General features: G+C 50.1%; 2 protein-coding genes across 10 annotated transcripts in view; one reads left to right on the top strand and one right to left on the bottom strand.

Moving 5' to 3' along the window:
• Positions 1-12,534, top strand: part of LOC121459362 (cyclic AMP-dependent transcription factor ATF-7) — a 114,344-nt gene extending 101,810 nt beyond the window's left edge. For 3 of the 4 annotated variants that reach the window (XM_041669027.1, XM_041669028.1, XM_041669029.1), the window contains exon 12: positions 1,523-4,639. In XM_041669027.1, the coding sequence (XP_041524961.1) occupies positions 1,523-1,740 (218 nt within the window). In that variant the 3' untranslated portion in view covers positions 1,741-4,639. Of the gene's footprint in view, positions 1-1,522; positions 4,640-12,144; positions 12,267-12,367 lie in introns of those variants that run through there. The other variant, XM_041669030.1, reaches the window with a different exon arrangement.
• Positions 12,535-12,719: 185 nt separating this feature from the next.
• On the bottom strand, positions 12,720-17,825 carry Tarbp2 (TARBP2 subunit of RISC loading complex). 6 transcript variants are annotated; one of them, XM_041669264.1, is made up of 9 exons: positions 17,483-17,825; positions 16,789-16,958; positions 15,667-15,769; positions 15,065-15,157; positions 14,558-14,630; positions 14,278-14,395; positions 13,866-13,993; positions 13,346-13,547; positions 12,720-13,196 (listed from the first exon to the last, which is right to left on the bottom strand). In XM_041669264.1, exons 1-9 carry the CDS (start codon positions 17,533-17,535, stop codon positions 13,042-13,044), a joined length of 1,095 nt encoding a protein of 364 aa, XP_041525198.1. In that variant the 5' UTR covers positions 17,536-17,825; the 3' UTR covers positions 12,720-13,041. The 6 variants fall into 6 exon arrangements, with proteins under 6 accessions (XP_041525198.1, XP_041525202.1, XP_041525197.1 ...); XM_041669268.1 differs by having other exon boundaries at positions 12,720-13,199; positions 16,789-16,953; positions 17,483-17,824; XM_041669263.1 differs by having other exon boundaries at positions 12,720-13,199; positions 17,483-17,821.
• Between the last annotated feature and the right edge of the window lie 1,365 nt (positions 17,826-19,190).

Here is a 19,190-nt window from a genome sequence, read left to right as displayed (position 1 = left end):
CTCCACATGCATGCTTTGATGTGTGTGACCATACTTATAATGAGCATGTAGATACACAAAATAATGTAAAATCTTAAAAAGAAATGCAAGAGAGATTCATTTTCTTCTATAAACAGAACAAGTTCAAAGATAATTTCAGATAATTCAGAATACTTGTAGTTTCTCCTCACTAAACATGATTTGTTAGTCTGGCAGTAGTGATGCACACCTTTAATCCCAGGATTTGGGAGGCAGAAGCTGGTGAACCTCCTAGTTTGAGGCCAGCCTGGTCTACAGAGAGATTTCCAGGACAGCTAGGGCTACACAGAGAAACTGTCTCAGGAAGGGGAAAAAAAGTGATTTGTTGATTTCTGTAGCCAGTGGACCCACGTCCCTTTAAAAGTTTTTCTTGAGGGGCTGGCAAGATGGCTCAGCAGTTAAGAGCACTGACTGCTCTTCCAGAGGTCCTGAGTTCGATTCCCAGCAACCACATGGTGGCTCACAACCATCTGTACTGAGATCTGATGCTCCCTTCTGGTGTGCAGGTGTACATGGAAGAAATGTTGTATATATAATAAATAAATAAATCTTTTTAAAAAAGGTTTTTTGAATCTTAAAATTTGCAGGCAAATGAATGGATCTAGAAAAAGCCATATTGAGTGAGGTAACCCAGACCTAGAAAGACAAATATCATCTGTACTCACTCATAAGTGGCTTGTAGATATAAAACAAAGAAAAACCAACCTGCAGTCTACAACCCCAGAGAACCAAGACAACAAAGAGGACCCTAAGAAAGACATACATAAATCTACATAGGAAGGAGAAAAAGACAAGCTCTCCTGAGTAAATTGGGGACATGAGGATCACAGGAGAGGGTGAAAGGGGAGAGGGAGAAAGGGAGGGGAGCAGAGAAGAATGTATAACTCAATAAATACAATTTTAAAGTTTTTTTTTTTTTTTTAGGAAACAAGTGGCTTTCACTTTGGTACTAGATAAGGACAGGCTTTATAAAAGAGCTTTTCACTTTGGTACTAGATAAGGACAGGCTTTATAAAAGAGCTTTTGCCCACCTAGGAGTGAAAATACAAGAGCTGCCTTCATCCCAGAGCTTTAAATGTGATGCTGTGCCCAGCTTTGGCTCAGTTCTTGCTTCTTTTTTTTTTAATATTTATTTATTTATTTATTTATTTATTATGTATACAATATTCTGTCTTGTTTGTCTGCCTGAAGGCCAGAAGAGGGCACCAGATCTCATTTCAGATGGTTGTGAGCCACCATGTGGTTGCTGGGAATTGAACTCAGGACCTCTGGAAGAGCAGTCAGTGCTCTTAACCACTGAGCCATCTCTCCAGCCCCCAGTTCTTGCTTCTTGTATCTTTTGTTCTCTAGGTCATTTCATGCTTGAGATCAGGATTCTGGAGAGTCTTCTCCAAAAAGAAATATGAGATTCATTTTCCTTTGTATTCTTTGTAATTATGCTCTGTGTTCCTCTGTCCTGATTTCTGACCACTTGCTCTCCACTGTTTGCCCTCCTTCTTGGCAGAGAGTCCCAAGGAAAGCTCAGAGCCAACGGGTTCTCCAGCCCCAGTGATTCAGCACAGTTCTGCAACAGCCCCTAGCAATGGCCTTAGTGTTCGATCTGCAGCTGAAGCTGTGGCCACCTCGGTCCTCACTCAGATGGCCAGCCAAAGGACAGAACTGAGCATGCCCGTACAGTCACATGTGATCATGACTCCACAGTCACAGTCTGCGGGCAGATGATGCCTCCCATGATGGAGAAATCCCCAGCCAGAGCTCGCCCGCCTGAGCCCAAGAGAGAGATCAACTTACCCCTCCCATCTGCCTTAGATGTGGCAGTATGGGAGAGGGAGAAATTGTGTGTTGTGAGTATGGACAGATGTGGGGCTTTTCTCTTTAGCCACATGAACATGTACGCTTGACACCTGTACTAGGGCTTCTGGCCCCAAAGCCACACAGATCATCCCCCAAGGGTGGGGTTTCTTATGTACCTACAGCCAAAGGCCTTTCCACATGGTCCGAGCAATCATCCCCAGCCCTGATGCATGTGTACCTGTCTTTTAACACTAACCCTTGCACTTGTAGGTTTGGGGTTCTCAGTGTCCTCTCCTCCCATTGAGCTGTGGCTGTTAACTTCTTATTCCTTACTAGCATGCCACTTTCTGCCAGATAGAGGGAGACGAGATTCGATGGCGTGTTGCTTGCTGTCCAACCCCAGCACCCATGCACTCAGGACTTTGTCTCCCCATAGCTGCTTATTTATCTCTTCCCCCTTCCTAAATTGCAGTGAAGCATTCACTTATTGAGAATGTATGAAGCACCAGTATCTCCACCTCTTCCATGTGCTCTATTCCTTATTCCTATCTGCTACCAAAAACAAACACAAACAAAAAAAAGCAAAACTCTGAATGTTTGAATCATTTTTCATTTCCAAACCTATTGGGTACCTCATTTTGTCTCTTGACTTTCCTTGGTCGAATGGTGGGGTTTTTCCTACTTCCCCACCATGCCTTGGGAACCTCATCTTGTGGCCTTATTGTTAGTGGCAATGAAAAGGGAGAGAGCCTGGGATCTAACGGGCTTCCCTGTCTCCTTTCCTACCTTCCCGTTCTAATCAGGGCAGACAGGAACAGTGTAACTTAAAACTTGTTCCATCAGGTTACTGGATTAACAAATTCTTTTATGTTTTATAATAGCTTACTGTCTAACATCTGCATATTGTCATCTTTGGTCATCTGTGGGCCCTTTCCTCTCCTCTTTGTTCCCCTGCCCACATCACTCCTTTCGATCAGCCTTCTGCAGGTCATCAGACAGGAGCTGCTTTCGCTCTCTGTTCCTTGTTTCCCCCACAGCTCTCAGTTTCCCTTCTTTTCTACGATATGGCTTGTGTCCACCAGTGTCCATCACCCTTGTCTTCCCCACCTTCTCTCTCAGCAGGGTCCTGGCCTAGCCAGTAGGTGTCTCTAGTAATAAAATTTCTTTGAACTTGGTTTTTTGTTCTCTGCCCCTCAAATGTAGTGCTTGTCCGAGGCACAGGCTCCAGGGCTCTGAAACATTGTGGCCAAGGTCCTGAGTGGCTTTTGAGTGTAAGAGTGAGTGTAGAGAGAACAGGAAAGTGTGTCATCTCAGCAGAGTGCTCAGGACACGGACTGTCTGTCTGGGAGATTGGGGAGTGTGGCTATTGGCTACCGTTATTTGGTGGGCTCCAGGGAGAGAAATGCACCCTCCTCTTTCTCCTCTTTCCTTGGCTCTGAACTGTGCAGTCTCTTTCAGAGCCAGAGCCCTGTGGATAGATAGGTCAGCTTTAATAGCTTTTGAGTAGAAAACCCTCCCGGCTGTACCAGAGCCACCTTCTGCCATCTGCTCCACCAAGAGTCTTCTTTGCTGCCTCCATCTTAAATGTACAGAATACCTGCTTGCTTCCTTTTTTATTTTAGCTCCCAAAATTTATTGTCATGGAGGAAAGAGAAAATGTTCTACTTTATATGATTATTTCCTCAGAGTTTAGATTAGTGAGCCCATCCTGTAACATGTTCTGCTGCATTGTATCTAAGTTTTCCCTCCTCCTCTTTAGCGTCAGTGCTGAACAAGCCACACCCAGTGGGGGAAAAACAAAACAGGAGATGGCTTTCTCATCCTCTACCACCAGGGACTCAACAGGAACAGCCCCTGAGGTGACAAGGCTAGCAAAGGCCACCAGATGGTCAGGGGCAGGGTATTGTCTCCAGGGATTTCACCTGGCTTTAGAAACTCAGAGCTGTGTTTGTGTTCAGGACTTCTTTAGATGGCTGCTTCCTGGGATTTGTTTTTCATGTTTATAAATTTTGTTTCTTTTTTGTTTTTGTTTTTTCAAGATAGGGTTTCTCTGTGTCGCCGTGGCTGTCCTGGAACTCGCTCTGTAGATCAGGCTGGCCTGGAACTCACAGAGATCCGCCTGCCTCTGCCTTCTGAGTGGTGGGATTAAAGGCGTGTGCCACCACTGCCAAGCATCTTTTTTTTTTTCTGTCTTCCCACTAGCGGCCTTGCACTAAAGCATGTCTGAGTTTATGGCTCCCAAGGAGCCTTCATAGGCTTCATAGACTTGGCTGTTTTTCTTACCCCATTAATCAAGGAATTTTTTTTTCTTTTGGTTTTTCAAAACAGGGTTTCTCTGTAACTTTGGTGCCTGTCCTACTAGCTCTTGTAGACCAGGCTGGCCTCAAACTCACAAAGATCCATCTGTCTCTGCCTCCCAAATGCTGGGATTAAAGGCGTGTGCCACCACAGCCTGGCTCAGTCAGGGTTTTAAAAGTTATGAACCGGTGCCACTTCATCCATACCCTGCCAGTCTAGTCTGCCCCTGTGTGGATATCTAGTCTATACGGACTCTCAAGTCTTTGTTTCCATAGCAGGAAGTCAGCGTTAGGCCCTGAATGATGCAGGGCCCCACAGAACTGCAGTAGGGAAGCAGCACTGAACTTAGGGGCAGGACAACCCCAGATACCTCTATAGTTGGTTCTCTAAGAAAGCAGAGCAACAGCTTACAGTGAAGCTTCTCTTATAGTCAAGGGGTTGTCACCTACAGGATTGCTGCCAGTGGTCACTGCCTTGACCTTTGCCTTCCAGACTTACCTGAACCAGAACCAGCTGTCATACAGCTATCATACACCCTTTTTTTTTTTTTTTTTTTTTTTGAGACAGGGTTTCTCTGTGGTTTTGGAGCCTGTCCTGGAACTAGCTCTTGTAGACCAGGCTGGTCTCGAACTCACAGAGATCCGCCTGCCTCTGCCTCCCGAGTGCCGGGATTAAAGGCGTGTGCCACCACTGCCCGGCTTCATACACCCTTCTTGACATCCTATGATGTGTCATAGAAGAGTCTTTGGCGTTCTGTATGCTTCTTGTATTTGGATATCAATTTCTATCTTTAGGTTTAGGATATTTTGTGCTATAATTTCATTAAATAATTTGACTGATCCTTTTGAATTTATCTCAGGTCCTCCTCCTTCTACCCCATGGGTTCTGAGGTTTGTTTGATCTTCTGAATATATCCCAAGCTTTCTGAAAATGCTGCTCATGTTAATTTTATAAACATATGTGCATGCATGTGTGTGAGTCTGTCTGAGTATATTGTTGTCCCAACTCTGTCCTGCATTCCCAAACTCTTTGATCTTATCGCTTGGTGATGCTTTCTGGCTAGGTTTTTCAGTTGATTGTTTCACGTTGGTTTCTGTGTGGTTCCTTTTCCATGTTTGAATGCCCTCACTAAAATTTCCCTCCATGTTTCTGACTTTCTCCTCCAGCTTACCCACTATCTTGTTCACTTTGGAGGTTTTGTATACAATTCCTTAGTTCATTCATGTGTATTTGAGACTTCTATACAGTCATTCATCCTTTTTAAGAATGAAACTCTAAATCCTTTCTCCAACATTTCAGCCATCTCAGGACTTTGAGTTTCCATTAAGAAAGGTTTGGAGTATGTCCTGGTGGGTTGTTGTCTCATAATATTTGTGTTTCTCTGTGGTGTTTAATGCATCAGTTGAGATGGATATATCCTCCAATTTTAACTCATCCTTTTCCAACTCCATTGTTTTGCATAAGTCCACCGAGCCCTTCTTAAGAACCTATCAGGAGGCCGGGTGGTGGTGGTGCACGCCTTTAATCCCAGCACTCGGGAGGCAGAGGCAGGCGGATCTCTGTGAGTTCGAGGCCAGCCTGGTCTTCAAGAGCTAGTTCCAGGACAGGAACCAAAAGCTGTGGAGAAACCCTGTCTCGAAAAAAAAAAAAAAAACAAAGAACCTATCAGGAGGGAGCTGAGAATGTGGTATCTGAGGACTCTTCTGAGCGACCACAGCCCTGCCCTGTGCCCTTGCGACCCCACTCCTACATGATAAAGCTTGTTCAGAGCTGGGAAGGCACCCAAGGAGAACTAGAAAGGACACGGCTCCTTCCTCTCCTCCTGTCCAAGGCTGTAAGCCCCAGACCACATACTACAGGGAGCTGGGCTGGTGAACCTCGCCTTGCCACCTTCTTCCCTCTCCCAATCTGTAGCTCTTGACTCCCTTTCTTGGTTCACTTCCATCTCCTCAGCGGCTTGCCCTCCAGCACCGTCATCCTGAGAGACTGAGTGACTGAAAGACACGTGCACACAAGAGTTTTCCTCTGGCTTCTGAGATAGGCTCCTTAAAGGTGCTAACTCCTGAGATTACTCTCCCCAGTTTGTCCCTTTCATAGCTTTCTTCCCATCCCCAGATCACATTTCCATTAATATTATCTCTTATGTCCACAAAAAAAGAAATACATTATAGTCAGTCTGTTTACACTCTGGTCTTCCTGCTGTGTGCTCTTCCTCCTTTCTTTAGCTATGTTTGTCCAGAGTGAGAGGTGTGAGGAACCTAAGGCCTGCTGAAGACCCCAGCCCTCTAAAGTCCATCTAGACATTGTTAAAACAGTCTGTTTGTCTCTGTACACATGAATGTGCACAGACAAATCCTCCTACTCTGGCCGGAGTAGTGACCCCACAGGAATGAGCACAGTGCTGCTGGCCAACATCTCCACCCTCTGCACTGTCACTTTGAGGTAAATCCTACCCCAGAATGAACAAGGCTGGTGAGAACAGGGCAGGTTGTGTCCTTGTAGGTACAAGCTTCTGTTTTAGCTAAACAGGTGTTTTCTTTGCTTTTTCTTTTGTTTTTTAATGTGAGCTATACCCCAACTACTGGTGAGTAAGGTTGTAGTTGTTAAATGGCTGTGAGCTCTAGTTTCACTGGCTTTACCTTAGGGCAGTGTCAGCAGCACCATCATCTGAAGCTTGCTAGAAATGCGCACTCTTGGCCATCCCCGCCTCCTGAGCTGAGCACTCTGTGCTTCTAGTACACACTAATGCATGAGTCCCTTGGGACAAGGATTACTTTAAATGTGTCCTCTGCCTTAGCATTGACTTTTCATTTCCCCTCAGTCCCCCTTCCACTCCCATTAAAATAGCCACCACCGTATCACTCAGCCCAGTTCTAGGCTTTCTTTCTTCTAGTCTTAGCTCTAAAACCTTTTCCTACATTGTTCCTGGCAGGACTTACCCATATTTCCTTGCAGGCTTCTCGCTCTGCATTTTCGGTTACATTAAGAGCCAGCAGGAAAGCCAGGAGTGGTGCAACCTTTGATCCCAGCACTTGGGGGGCAGAGGCAGGCAGATTTTTGAGTTCAGGGCCAACCTGGTCTACATAGAGAGTTCAAAGCCAACCAGAGTACACAGAGAGACTCTGTCTCAAAATAAATAGACAACAAAATCAGCAGGAGCCATAGTTGTCCAATTTCTCTCTCTCTCTCTCTCTCTCTCTCTCTCTCACACACACACACACACACACACACCTCTTGCAGGCAGGGATATTAGCCTCCATCCCACAGTGGAGCGTGCTACATCCTGATAGAGTATCTCTTGAGAAGAGAGAAATGTGTATCTATGAATATATCTCTGTTCACCTATATATTTTTGACATGTAGCAATACCTGTCCATCCTGAAGGAGCTCAACCCAGTCCGGGTCCCCAAGCTCCAGTGGTAGGCGTCACAGGTGGGAGGGTCCAGTGCTACGGGCTGTTTTGTTACAAAACTGTCTTTTCTCCTTTCCTTCCACCCAGTTCAGCATGACCCCTGTGAGCAGGCTCTCACAATCTCCTGGGGCGGGGCTGAGGCAGGGGCTTTGAGCTCACCTCCCTAACCGTCCCGTCCTACTTCCCCCAAGCCATGTAGTAGTTATCACCCAGTCTTGCCTTCTCCCTCCGTCCTTCGCCCTGACATATACTGTGCCTTATTTATGCTGCAAATACAACATTAAACTATCGAGAGAATCAATGGTGTGTTTGGTGCTTCCTGCTCAAGCCCATGAGGCCCGCTGCCCGCTCCTGCAGACTCACGGGGCTTTCATGTCTGATTATCCTCTCCCTTCAGTTTCTTAGGGCAGAAAGAGCAGAGTTCTCATTTCTGCTTTATGTAAGTAACATGGTGTTCATCACCAGAATCCTGACTGGAGAACTTAGTGTGTGCTTCATGTAAATGGGAAATGGGATTGCCTTAAGAACAAGAGCCTCTGCTCTTTCAGTGTTTTGTCCTCAGCCTCTTCCAGCAATCGAAAGGAAGAAAAGAGCTGGGCGGTGATAGCACACACCTTTAATCCCAGCACTCGGGAGGCAGACAGGTGGATCTCTGTGAATTCGAGGCCAGCCTGGTCTACAAAAGCTAGTTCCAGAACAGGCTCCAGAACTACAGAGAAACCCTATTTCAAAAGAGACTGGGGAATGTTCATAGAGATAGACAAAGTCAAGCTTTCTTATAGAGGGGAGAAGGGGCTGGAGAGGTGGCTCACAGACACAACTCCAGCTCCAGGGGCTCTGGTGCCCTCTTCTGGCCTCCACAAGCACTGCACCCACCTGCACAATGCCCTTCCCAACACACACACACACACGCGCACACACACACACGCACACACACACACACGTGCGCGCGCGCGCACACACACACACATAATCAAAAAGAAAAGAAAAAAATGAAAAAGAGAAAGAAGCCTGGAAACAGCAGGCAGACCTTGTTTAGAAGCAGATGAACGCTCACAGGAAAGCAGGTCCTGCTCAAGGGTCTGCACTCCTTTATAATTACCACTGAAAGTGAGAACAGCGATGAGACTGAAGAACTTGACAGATTCGTGAAAGACTTGGAGCCCCCTTTGGAACGTGGAAGCACTATTGTTGGCTCTCACTGTGTAGGGCTGGCAAGATGGCTCAGCAGTGAAATCCTTACTGCCAAGCTTAGAGACCTGAGCTGACAACGGTAAGGTGCTCTCTGTGAGGCGTGTCTCACCATCCCCAGGTAAATAAATAAAAGGAAAAAGGGGGCAGGAGCATGTAGGGGCGCAAGAAGAAAGGACATTTGGGAGATGGGCTGGAGATGCTGCTCACATGTAAGGGCTCAGGCTCACAACTGTCTGCAACTCCAACTCCAGAGATCTGATTCTGAACTGGCCTCCCAGGTACCTGCGCTCACATACATGAGGACAGACATCCACACAACTAAAGATAAAATAAGTTTTTGAAAAGGGCAATAGCCGGGCGATGGTGGTACATGACTTTAATCCCAGCACTCACTCGGAAGGCAGAGGCAGGCGGATCTCTGTGAGTTCAAGGACAGCCTGGTCTACAAGAGCTAGTTCCAGGACAGGCTCCAAAGCTACAGAGAAACCCTGTCTAGAAAAACCAAAAAAAAAAAAAAGGCCATAGGCCAGTCTGGTCTACAGATTGAGTTCCAGGCCAGAACTACAAAGTGAGACCCTATGTTTGTTTATTTGTTCGATTGTTGGTTGGTTTTTCCAGACAGGGTTTCTGTGTAGATCAGGCTGGCCTCAAACTCAGAGATCCGCCTGACTCTGCCTCCCCAGTGCTGAGACTGAAGGCGTGCGCCACTACTACCCTGCTGAGACCCTGTAGATAGGCAGACAGACAGACAGACAAGTCTGGGAGTTGGGAATCCAAAGGCAAGATCGTGTAACAGGTTAGCTGGATTAATTTATACTGTGGTGGAGGTGCCTGCTCCATAGGGAGAAACCAGCTAACTTCAGCCCAGACCCTGGCACTTGAGTGTGGTGGGCAGAGTGCCTGTTCTGTCTCTGGTCCGGTAGTATTGCCCTGCACTCACTCGGTTTACCACCCACAACAGCCTCAGGAGATCTCTGAAAATTCAAGGCCAGCTTGTTCTACCTAGTGAGTTCCAAGACAGCCAGGGCTACTAGTGAGACCCTGTAAACAAACAGAAAACCTGAACTCCTGCCAGGTGGGTGTTGGTGGTGCACATGTGTAACCCAGCACTTGGGAGGCTGAGAACAGAGGCCAGCATACTCGGGACTACATAGAGTCCAATCTTAGAAAATCACAAGCAAGCTGAGGATGGTGATGCACACACCTTTAATCCCAGCACTCAGGAGGCAGAGGCAGGATCTCTGAGTTTGAGGCCAGCCTGGTCTACAGAGTGAGTTCCTCCAGGACACCCAGGACTGTCACATAGAGAAACCTTCTCCCAAAAAAAAAACAAGCAAACAAAACCAACAAAACTCTTATCCACAAACCTAAATGTAAGTAGGTTACAATAAAGTACTATCCCCTTCAGAAAAAAAAAATGAATTAAAATAAAATAACCAGGCTGAATGGAATGCGTAAAGGGCTTTTACATGTGAGATGAGAAATGCTGAGACGCCATGGAACAAACTAAGACCTCTGAAGGAGCCATCAAGAGGTGAAAGCCAGCGCAGCACAGGGAGAAGTGTGTCCAAAGAAAGCCTCTGGAGATGGTAAGATTCCCAGGACTGGCGTGGGGGAGGAAAGCAAAGGTAATCACAGTTGACATTTTAAAAATATCAGCTCTGGGCTGGAGAGATGGCTCAGCCTTTAAGAGCACTGACTGTTCTTCCAGAGGACCCAAGTTCAATTCCCAGCAACCACATGATGGCTCACAACCATCTGTAATGAGATCTGGCGCCCTCTGGCCTGCAGGCATACATGGAGGCAGACTTTCTATACATAATAAATAAATAAAATCTTTAAAAAAAAAAAAAACTTCTCTTTAAAAAATATCAGCTCTGTGCTTTGCTACAAAAGCCAAATAATGCTTCTCCTAGGAAGTAATCCATTTTATTGTTCCTGTATGTAAGGAAAGGGAAGCTGAGAATGTCAGTAGCTTGCTTTGCTGAGGGCTAAGTCAGAACCCTGACATGGTCCTTCTTGAGTTTAGGTTAGAGACATGGCCCACTAGCACCTGCACGGCAGATACGGTCCTCCCCTGGCCTAGAGTGATTCTGTCTTTCCCTGAAGCAGGACCCTGGTCGCCAGTTCCAGTAGTATTTTAGAACCCAGCACCAGGCAGAGGCTGATCCCCCACCCCCCACCCCAAAAAACCCTGTCCTTAAATCTTCCCAGACAGGCCTGGAAAAGGCAATGGTTGTACCTGATAGCAGAGTAGTGGCCACACGGTGGCAGTAGAGCTTCGGCTGTGGAGTTCCATTCCCCAGTTCTCTAGCAAAGATGGGCCCGGTCCATCCACAAAATTTACAAGCCACCGCTACTCATTAAGACCCCAAAGCCCACCTGTCACTCACCTTATTGTCCATAGGTAAGTCATAAGAGTAGGGACTCCATGTTTAACCTCATCAGAAGTAGCGGGGATAGGAATGGGCTGCAGTCCTGACTGCCCATCTCAAGCATGGGGAGGGACCAAGGTGGGTCACCCTAGCCTACTAGTAACCAACCCTAGTTCCTTCCCATCCAGGAAATAACAATCCTGACAGGAGTTTCTTCAGTCCAGAGTTGATCAATTGAAGCTCTCCAACCTGTTGAAGAATTGGGGGTTCTTATAAGGCTCCCCCAGGGCCTAGCTCTGACAAACCGTCTGCAATTAATGATGCTTCCTGAGCTCTGGAGACAGGATTTATGCATCTAATAAAGTCTGTAACTCCAGGCTTAGGCCGGGGGTAGGAAGCTGAGAGCAGAAAGTCCCCAGGAGGATATGAGAGGAGGTCCCAGGTGGCTCTTAATAGAGCCATGCATTTCTGTTGCCTGTCTAGATTTCCCTCAGGCTGCTGCTGAGGTGGGGGTGGGACAGCAGGTATAAGAGGATGGTGTGCCAGTGGGGAGGTGGATGGCAGCATGGATTCCAAGCAGGTTGCTGTGCTGCTATTGCTGCTGCTGCTGCTGCTGGACTCGGGTCTTTCTGAAGAACCAGGGAGCCGGGATGGAGACCAGGTCTTTGCAGTGAGTGAGCGCCCTTCCCCGCACTATCCCCTCCGCTGAAACTTGTGATATAGGCTTTGATGTTCCCTGGCTGCTAAGGTCTTTTTTTTTTTTTTTTTTTTTTTTGGTTTTTCGAGACAGGGTTTCTCTGTGGCTTTGGAGCCTGTCCTGGAACTAGCTCTGTAGACCAGGCTGGCCTCGAACTCACAGAGATCCGCCTGCCTCTGCCTCCAGATTAAAGGCGTGCACCACCATTGCCCGGCTTGCTAAGGTCTTCATAAAGCCTTGGCTTCTAAGGAAAATGGCTCCTGAGCCCATACAAGTTGCTCCTAGTTAGTCTTTTCCCCCATGTCTTCAATGTCCAGGAGGACACTGCCTTTTTCCCTGTCACCTTCTCATCACAGGAAGAAGATGGGGGACCCCACCCACCACAGTATGCCCAGACTCCTGGGACCCTCTTGCGTTTTCTGCTGCAGGCCATGGAGAGACCTGGCAGAAGCCCAGCCTTCCTGTTTCATCCTCAGAGGTGAGTTTCAGCAGACAGAGGCTGGGAAGGTGGAGGGCTGAGTACGAGGTGAAGGAAGCTAAGGTAGATGGAACTTCAACTGAGGATGAATCTCTCCAAAGGTTTGGCAGAAATACCTGGGGGTCCTGGAGCAAAGAGCAGCTAAGTCCCCGGGCTAGAGAGTTCTGGAGCCTGGCTGCCCCTCAGCGCTTTGGGAAGAAGTAACAGCATCATCCCTGTGATGTGTCTGCATGCAAAATCACCCCCATGTGCCATGTGTGCCCCCAAATAAAATGACCTGTCTTCTGAATCCATGTGTTTGGACAAGACTTTCAGGGAATGGGCGGCGGATTCCAAGGACAAGAAGCACAGGCCCCTCACCTCCACTCAAATTCACACCATTCTGCTCAAAGGGTCCCCAGCTAACTGCACACAGCCTCCTTCCTACAGTAACAGAAAAACAGGGAGTTCAGCAGAAGAATAAACACGCCATGTTTATTCCTCTGACAACCACATGACTCACGGCCAAAGAAAGCAGGAAGCCAATGAGCAGCATTTATTCTAGAATCCATTAGAATTCCAATTTACTTTTCATTTGCCATCCATAGAATGAGAGCAAATCCTGGGCTGGCTGGGGCCCTTGCTCGCCTGTGTCTTCCTCAGTCTCAAGGCAGGCAGTCTGTCTCAGAGGTAGAGATGGCAGCCCTGGAGGGTTCCAGAGCTGCGCCGATGCATGGGGCCAGGATCAGGAGGGGCAAGAGGTAAACGGTGCGCATCCATCACTGTAGCCAGGGTGCTACTTGCTACCCGCCATGATCCTGAGGTACTGGAGGGCGCGGCGAGCAGCCTCACCTCGGGCTGCCTCCCTGGTAGTTGCAGAACCATGACATACAGTGGCTGGCTGGGTGGACAGCTCCACTAGGCACTGGCAGAGCCCACTCAAGCTCAGTTCTTCTAGAAACCAAGAAAGAGGAAGGAGGCAGTATGGGGGAGAGAGGGCACCAAATATGATGTACGTCACCTATCTCTTAACCCCTTTTATACTTCCTCTGGTCCTGTCCCCTCCACCGCCCGCCCTCCAGTCCCCTAGCTGGCCATACCAATGTCCAAGTAGCTGACATGGAAAGCCTGCTCCTCGGAGAGCTCATTGAGGACACTGCAGCAGGCAGAACCCAGAGTCCCTAGAGAGCCCACAGAGCAGCTACGAAGGGACAGAATCTTTTCTCCCACAGAATTGCGCAGGGAATCCCATGTGCAGCCTGGCCCCCGGTTCCGAAGTCCATCCAGGCGGGAGCTCACGCCCTAATAAGATGAGACGGAGAAAGCTAAGCTCTGGCATGCTATCTGCTGGAACCTCATCTGGTTCCAGGCAGCCTTCCTCGCCCCAGTAAAAGTTGCTTACAGGGCCTTTGCCCTAGGTGAGCTTTCCCCAGTGAGTGCAGCACAGGCTAGCACAGGCTGAGGGGACTGCTGGGCTCACAAGTTCAAAAGGCCCTACAGTTTGGTAAGAAAACTGAAGAGAAGCAGGTCCAGACTCACTCCCAAATCACAGACAGACCCAACCCAATTCCCCATGTCCAGCACTGTGAACCACATGGCAAACCCACATAAACCACTTACAATGGAAAAGTGATCATCATCAGGTTCTGCCTCATTGCCATCCCGGGCGTCCAGAGGAACTGTGTGCACTCGAAGCAGCATTTTAGCTGCTGCGTTCCGCTTTGCCAGCTTTTTGGAAGTGCCACTGCCTGAGTGTGAGGAAGGGGTTGCTGGATGTGGGCATTGCTAAGAGGCCAGTGCTCTCCCTCCAGGTTATACTTGGACTGAAGTCCCTCAATGGGATGTCACTGCACATGGGAGCTGAAAGTCTGTCATTGGCCAGAAGAGAGGGGAAGATGGGCAGGGGCAAGGAGGACACAGGAGCAGGAGCTAAGCAAGGGCTTGCAAAGCACAGAAAGCTGGGGACAGAGCATAGCCAGGCAAAGAGAGAGCCACCTTGTGCTCCTGGTCAGAGCACGGCAGAAACAGTTACCAATCTCAACGAAGCGTTCCACCCGGCAGGTCATGGTGAATTCTTTACGGTGAGCAGGCCCAGACTCCTGGGTCACCATGTACTCTGGCAAACGCCAGCCTTTTTGTACCACGAGCTCCTTAAAGGGAGACAGACACAAGAGCCCAAGGCTAAGTGAGGAGAGGTTCCTTAGCTACATGGCCTTCTTCCCAGGAGCCTCAGCCTTTGGGTGAGGATGACCACCCTCCCACAGTAACAGACGCCTGCCTCACAGCCCTAGTTCAGAGAAGACAGCACAGACCTGCAGAGCACCAACAGGGTTGCACTCCGACTGCTGCGGGGAGACAGGGGGCTGCATCTCCATGGGAGGGCTCCTAGAGGGGAAGGGCCACTGCTACCATCTCCTGATTTCCCACCAGGCAGGGAGCAATCTGTCCAAACATCCAGTCTTGCTCCTCCCAACCCCCATCATGCCAGCCCTGCTAGTTCCCAGGAGAATTTTGATGTGGAAATATGTCAGCAGTTTCCCTATGACGGAGCCAGTTCTGGAAGTACCTTCTGGGCCTCAAACATGGGACCTACCGTGCCCAGCTCAGAAAATGGAGCCTGTAAAATGTCTGAACAATCTAACATCTTCACATGGCTATTTAGACATCGTAAATTACCTCCATCTCAAGCTCTGGTGCAAATTTTTCAATTATTCCACTCTGTGTTTACTTAAAGGCTTCTTCATCCTAACCTGCCTGGGTCCAAGGACTAAGAGGCGAGGGTCTTCCCTCCCTCTGAGATGTCAGGTAACTCAAGATACCTGGTTAGTAGAGCAGATGGAACAGGGGCGGCAACTTCTGCAGCAATGACAGGCGCGTCCTCAAGCAGTGAAGGATCTAGAAGAGAAAAAGAACTTCCCAAGGGGAAGGGAGCCTTGGATTCACAGCCATGTAGAAAGGAACGGGGTGTGAGGTCCTTCTGACCTTTCCATCCCCTGAGAGAATTCCTTCCCCCTGATCCAGACTCAAAGAGAGCCTCAGCAACAGCTCTTCCTCCAGGGATCCTCTGCTGACCCACACTGGCTCAAAAGCACTGAGGTTGGGGGGGGGGGGGGGGGCGCTCAGAAAAGATTGTCTCTTCCTACCCAACAACAAGCTCCAACCTAAATGTGGAAGAGGGAAAGTCATGTTGCTAGAAAGTGGGCATATCAGGACCAACTTATCAGCCTTAGTCCCCACCCCCTATGCCCTACCCCAGCCCCAGAGCAGCCACCACCCATCAAAGGGGCTATTACCCTGAGCCACCCTAGAAACACCCTGTTCAGCTTTGGAGTCCCCAGGCCGGGCTTAGGGAGTAGGAGGCAGTGAGGACGCCTGGGTTCTCGGCAGGGCTGCTAGTGTGCCTTGGCTGTTCCTCCCTCACCTGCTTTCCTCCAGGGCTGGGTCCAGCATGCTCCCCCCTTTGAGGTGTTTGAGGGCCACCTCAGCTGCCTTGTGCTTGGCTGCCTTCTTGCTGGGGCCCTGACCTAAGAAAAGGGGTGTGGGCAATACTGGAGGTCACCAGCGGACAGCAGAGAAACCAGCCCCCACACCGAGAGGGAGTCAACAGCCCCCTGAGCAACCCCCCTGCCAGGAATGGAAGGGTTCTGCTGACTGCTGGAAAGGCCTTCGTCCTGGTCAGCATCATCTGAAAGGAAAGCCTTATTGAGGCACTGTCTACATCAGACTGACCTGTGGACACGTCTGGGGGATTGTCTTGATTGCTAAGGAGGTAGAAATGCCCAGCCCACTATCGTGGTGCCACCCCTAGGCAGGTGGTCTGAAAGTGGAAGCATCTACCATTGCCCCTGCTGTGCTGCTGTGGCTGGGAGGCCTATGGAACAGTAAGCAGGCAGCAAGAATGAGTTTATTCTCTTTGCTCTTGACTGTGAATGAGTTTCTTCCCAGCGATGAGGGCTGTAAACCATCAACCCTATCCTCCCCTAAGCAGCGTTTAGGTAAGGTGTTTCGTCATAACAATACAAATGGACCTAGAACAGCCCATATCTTTCAGTTATCTCCCATAACTAAGCCATGCCAGGCAGGACTTCTGAGCTCCAACACCGGGAGAGGGGAGTGTCTTCCTTTCCTCTACAAAAGCATTTTCTTTCCCCTCGATAAATAGGCAATAGAAAAAACAAAGGGTCTGTTCTGAAGTACGAGCTCTACCCTGCCACTTATCAGGCATGTGACCATCTGCTAGTCATTTCATTTCTGAGACTAAGATGAAGGCCAACAGAGTGAGCTTGCTCCCCCAAATACCCACGCGGGGGTTCAGTGTTCCATCTACTTTTCCTCTACGGCAGTAAAAGTAGCAGATCCCTTTGACATTTCCTGTCCTATCCAACTTCTGACAGCCCTGTTCTTCCAATCCAGAAAGCAGCTTTCCCCGCTGAAATCTCCATCCCTCCCTGGCCTTAAAGAAGAGGACTGGGAAGCGTACACGATACTAAGCCACGGGCCCTGTGAATGCACACCCCAGCCAGGCTGCCCAAGCCTTCCTCACCAGTGCAGCTGGTGTCGCCAACGGTGACCCGGAAGGTGAAATTAGGCTGATGGGCTTGGCCCTCGGCTTTGAGAAGGTCGTACACGGGCGTCTTTCCTATTCTGGTCCCATACTCCTGAAGAAGGCTGATCGGGGTCTTGCCCGGGTTGGCGGCCAGCATTTGCTCTACGCTGGGAGAGAGGGGCACAAACCACTATCACACTTCCCCTTTCGGCACCCACCTGACCAAGCATTACCACATTAGACATAGCCACATTTTAGGGTCCATGGATCCCAGGCAGTAAAGCATCCATGGACTGGGCTAAAAGTTAAGGTGCAGGAGGGAAAGCAAGAGCCTCTACCCCAAGGCAAGTGGAGAAAGGACTGTTCTCAGGGCGAGGGATCCTGTGCCGTAGTGATGGTTGGACGTGCATTTTCCCCTGGCACAATGCAATTCGGAAACCCAGTACCCACCAAATGCACTGAACATCGGGTCATAAAGCCTAAGGCTCCAGAAGAGTCTGGGAATCGAGCCAACCCCAAACTAGAGCTGGAGGCGATGGCCACTGACCCAGTGCATGCTGGGAACCTCTGCCCACTACCCCAGTGCTTGCTGGGAACAACCCTCAGACCAGGTGCATGCTGGGGCTGCGCCGCTACCCGTCCGCACAGCCTCACACTTTTCGTCCTGCAGGAATCGAAATAGGCAGCTCACCTGGGCAGCCCGCAGCCTGTGGTAGTGCCGGAGCCCTGCTCCTCTTCACTCATTCCCTCCTCCGTCCCCGCGGGCGCCACCGTGACTACAGCCTCCACGCGCCCCAGTACACCACCGACGAGCTAGGGCCGGGGCCAAGCCCGGAGTCGCGGCCGGTAGGGCCCGCAGCGGGGCATGCTGGGATCTGGAGTCCCCTGCCCATCCGGCTCCTTGTGTCTTCATCAGGAGTCGAGCTACCCGCCCCACAACTCTCCGCGTGGTTCGCCCGGGCGCCTGCGCCGCCCTCTGGGAGGAGCGGACCCTCCACGGAAGCTTCCCAACCTACCAGTGGTTTTTGTTTTCTAGTGTCGTCCCGCCTTCTTACTAACGCACTGCCTCCTCCCAGACCGAGACTGTGAGCATGCGTACTAGCAGGTGGCGGCGACTGGGGGCGGGGCGGTAAGGGACGCAGCCCTCAGAGAACTACAGAACCCAGGTGCCCGCGCGCCATCCGGTCACCGCTGCAGGCTTCGTGGCTTCATTGGCTGTGTTGAGAGCGACTTCCTCTAGGCGCTTGTCGATTGGTCACCTGGGCCAGAGGGCGGGACGGGGAAAGATAGGGTCTGCTTCTTGAGAAAGGGTTGTGATTGGCTGAGGGGGCTGCTGGCGTGGTTCTTTTGCTGGCCCAGAGGATGGGCCTTACCTGGCCGCCCCCACCTCAGAGCTCTGGGGCTGTCGTAAGTTTTTTTCAGAAACTGTCTCCCCAGGCACCAGTATAAGTCCCTAGCGCCTCAGGCCTCCGTGTTAAAACCTGCTGCTTTTCTGTGGCGTGTCCTTGCCGCTCTTCATTAGCGCAGGCAGCCTGTCGGGGTTTGCGACTCTTTAGATAGGCCCTAGTGAACCTTTCTTGAACTGTCCGGGAACCTGGGGCCCGAGGATCATGAGGTGGATCTTCTGCTGTGTTCTTTAGTCTCAGCTGAAAGAGCACGAGAGTAATTAACGAACTAAAATATGCGCAAAGTACTTTTGGATCCCCAAAGTCTTGATACCATCAGGGTGAAGGATATAGGGAAAATCTTGTGACCTTGGACAGAGGAAGAAAGAGACACCACGAAAATCGTGATTCAAAGAGTGTTTTAAGAATAGCTCTAGGAAGAGATGTCTTGCTAAGAAGGTAGATTTTCAGGATGATAAAGAGGGTTCATCCAGGATGTGGGAAAGAACTTAGGACTGGGTGGACTCCGATGGGGTGAACTGAGCAGTGACAAGGAAGACCAGCTGGCGATAGTGGTCTGAGAAGGGGGCACAGCCGGAGCGTTGTACGCTGAGGAGCTGCGTATAGGAAAGAGTCTGGAAGACAGGTCACTAGGGGTTCCTACAGAATCCGCATGAGGCCCAAAGTGGGACTGCCGTAGGTCACCTCCAGGAAGGAGGCACAAACCCTAGGCGAGCCAGAAACGAGCCTGGAGCGCGCCGGATGGCAGCCGCGGGCTCCTTTAAGAGGCCGGCGGCTCCAGCGCAGCATCCCCCGCTCAGGGCGTGTCCGTCCCGGGGGGCCAGGGGCGGGGGCCTTGGAAGGAGCGGGAGTTCAAGTCGAGTGAGGACGGGGCTTAGACTAGGGGGTGGGGGCCAAAAGCTGGGGCTGACATCCGAGCACCTGAGCTCCACACGAGCATTGCCGGTGACAGCACCCCGGGTCCGGTGGAGGGCAACGGGGGGGGGGGGGGGG

Source organism: Microtus oregoni, unplaced genomic scaffold (genome assembly GCF_018167655.1).
Source record: "Microtus oregoni isolate MIOR12 unplaced genomic scaffold, Mior012 000019F_ref0000042, whole genome shotgun sequence".
Classification (NCBI taxonomy): domain Eukaryota; kingdom Metazoa; phylum Chordata; class Mammalia; order Rodentia; family Cricetidae; genus Microtus; species Microtus oregoni.
Note: the sequence above shows the minus strand (reverse complement) of the source record. Positions and strands in the feature narration are given on the sequence as shown.